The 2,857-nt window shown below is 40.3% G+C and overlaps 1 protein-coding gene across 1 annotated transcript in view; it reads right to left on the bottom strand.

The window, feature by feature from the left end:
- The window catches only part of C2CD3 (C2 calcium-dependent domain containing 3), a 51,394-nt gene that overhangs the window by 29,758 nt on the left and 18,779 nt on the right, over positions 1–2,857 (bottom strand). Inside the window, 3 exon segments of the mRNA XM_009329039.1 lie at positions 3–38; positions 982–1,154; positions 2,784–2,854. Of these exon segments, the coding sequence (XP_009327314.1) occupies positions 3–38; positions 982–1,154; positions 2,784–2,854 (280 nt within the window).

Here is a 2,857-nt window from a genome sequence, read left to right as displayed (position 1 = left end):
CATGGATTGTTGGTATCTCACACTCACATCAAGCAAGCCTGGATTAAATGAAAGAAAGAAAGGAAAGAAACGGTCAACCTTTTATACAGTTACATCCAATACACTCAATACTTAGTTATACCTTTTAATACAAAACTTAGTCTATTAATGCAAAAAAATAACTCCATATGAAATCCACTGAGACTGTGCAAGATGCAGTACTTCAGCCAGAAGTTATGGCCTGATGCAGGAGGCACAGAAGGAAATCTCAAGGACTGCATCCTGCAACCTGCCCTACCGGCAGCCAGATCAGATGGTCTTAATGGCTCCTTCTCACTGGCAAATTAGTGGCACAGTAAAACTAGGAGAGGCTGTTTAACCCAGCCGTGCCCTCATGTGTGCATTCATCGTAATACTTTTAAAATATCCTACTGCAGTATTTCAACACATCTTTTTTACAGCACTGCAGTGACAAAATCTTCAGAGAGACAGGTTTTCTGCTGCTGCACGTGGCTGATCTATTACAAAATAACCAATGCATACTGAACTCCCTCTCCAGCCCCAGCCTTTTTTATGGCCATTTTTTCCAAGAAGCTGCCTCAGATTTCCTCAGTGGCCTTCCCAGAGCTGATGTTTGTATTATTTGAGAGAACCACAGGAGAACAGAAACAGAAAGATGTCTCTGCTCATACCACATACAGCCCTTCTTCAGACCTCCCATTCCCTACCTTACATGGGAAGCTTAACTACAGACTGAGGCTTATTTGGCAACTAAGCAGTTCAATACACAGGGAGAGCTTTTTAAAACTTTTTAGGAGTTTGAGGTTGCTCATGTTTAATCACCGATTCTTCACTAGGTATGGTGATAGTGGAAGCTGGGAGGAAAAACACTCATGGCTGGTATCAGTTTCCAACACAAATACATATTTTTATTTCCCTTGGCAGCAAACACGCGGACCTTCACTTTTAAATATAAAGTGAAAACCCACAAGCCTTCCTTACCCGAAGACCGCAGATGAAATTCCTCTGAGGAATCAGTCCTGGGGACCAATGGAAGATTAAAAGTCTGTATCCCTATTTCTTCACGATGCTGCATAGTCACCATGGCACAGAGCCGTGACAAAGGCAAGGTCCCTTTGGCAACCATCTGGTCTCTGACATTTGGGTAATAATACCTGGTAAGACACAAAGAAGCAGCATCAGTCATGAGGACAAAATGATCATTATTTCTCTCAAGTCAACTTTAATTTGTGTGTCTTCAAACACTAGTTAGTCTCCTGACAGCTACGGGATAAACTCAAGTAAGTGAATTTCCACAGGAAAAAAAACAGTAAGTGCTCATGTAGATAATGCTACAAATGTACTTTTGCACTAGTCATAGCAAGTCAACTAGCAGAAACTCTCCTAAAAATTGGCACCCCAAGGAAAAACAAGAGAAGGATCTGGCACCAAATATTCTCCACTCTCAATTTCCGTTAATAAATAAAAATGCTACTTGCAGAACAGATTTGTGGTACCAGTTTGTGAGTGTAAAAAATTACTCTAGACCGTTTCTTACTGTGCTACTTGGCTTCAGGCTCATCCTAAAATGAGTTTTGGCACTGTTATCTAATGAAGAACAGGCAGACCAGGAGAAAGACATCCACCGGGTTTTCAGCAGCAGTGACTGAAGTAACGTGGTAGTGCTATAGACTTGTGTTTCTCTTTCCATTTTGGGACGAATCCTGAACATTAATTGACTGTTTGAGTCTCGGGTAGAGCACTGCCTGAATAGTACTCCCAACATCTTGGGATATTACACCTGTTGGTTTCTACTTTTCCCCCATACACTTCTAGGAGTAATTCAAGACGCTGACAGCATCATAGCAAGAACTCTCTTGATTCGGAATCTGGCAGTCAGTATCTAATCTCCTTCCTGATTACAAGGATCTGTTGGTAAGCTTTTTCCATGTCAAATAGTGCAAAATGGCAAGAGGATGTTTACAGAATTCTTAAAAGGCTTCCAGCTCAGTAATTTGCTCCTTTCACTCAAAACAGCCTAAATTTACCAGCCACTGCCCGTGAGCGGTCAGGGCAAGATTAAACCAAAGTCCAATCGTCCTCAGGAAACTAAGCTAAAGCACATTTTTGAAATGCCAGGTACTAACAATTGGTCACGTCAACTGCTCTGGTCGCTACCAACATTAATGTAAACACATCCAGCATGTAATAATTCTCACATGAACTTGTGAATTTTAAATAGCTGGGTTTGTTTACTACAGAATGAACACATTATAATTATTACAATTACACTCTTCTAAAGCTACCTGTCCTCATGGTCTCTGCTTTCTGTTACTAGTAATTAGTTTCAGTTGCCAAAGAAACTACAACCTGAACTTACAAACATTTTACAGTATATTCTTTTGTACTCGGTGAATTGTTTTAGGGAAAAAAAAAACAAAACAAAACAATGAAATTATACTGCCAGGGTGCTATTAAGCAAAATGTAGATGTGCCGAGCGTTTAAACACTATTTTTAGATCACTGTGCTGATAACAAAGTGGAAGAAAGCAAACTAAGAGCACACACCTTCTAATGAATTTGTAAGAAGAAAAGAGTAATCAGCACTCTTGGGGGGAAAATAAAAGGCTCACATGTCTTAAATGCAATCTTAAATGCAGATATTCATCACCACATGTTGATGAGTTCACCATTTTTTCACATGTTATTAAATATCCATCCCACAGCTAGAGATTTTTCAATACCAGATATGTCTCTATCTGTATTGTTGTGACATCTACAAAGAATAGGATGTTATTCTGTACCTGCACCAGACTTCAAACTGGATTCCTCCTCCAGCCGCTCCTGGCGCCATAAATGCACTGACCAGGAGCCTCTG

This window comes from Pygoscelis adeliae, unplaced genomic scaffold, assembly GCF_000699105.1.
Source record: "Pygoscelis adeliae isolate BGI_AS28 unplaced genomic scaffold, ASM69910v1 Scaffold297, whole genome shotgun sequence".
In the NCBI taxonomy this organism is placed as follows: domain Eukaryota; kingdom Metazoa; phylum Chordata; class Aves; order Sphenisciformes; family Spheniscidae; genus Pygoscelis; species Pygoscelis adeliae.
Note: the sequence above shows the minus strand (reverse complement) of the source record. Positions and strands in the feature narration are given on the sequence as shown.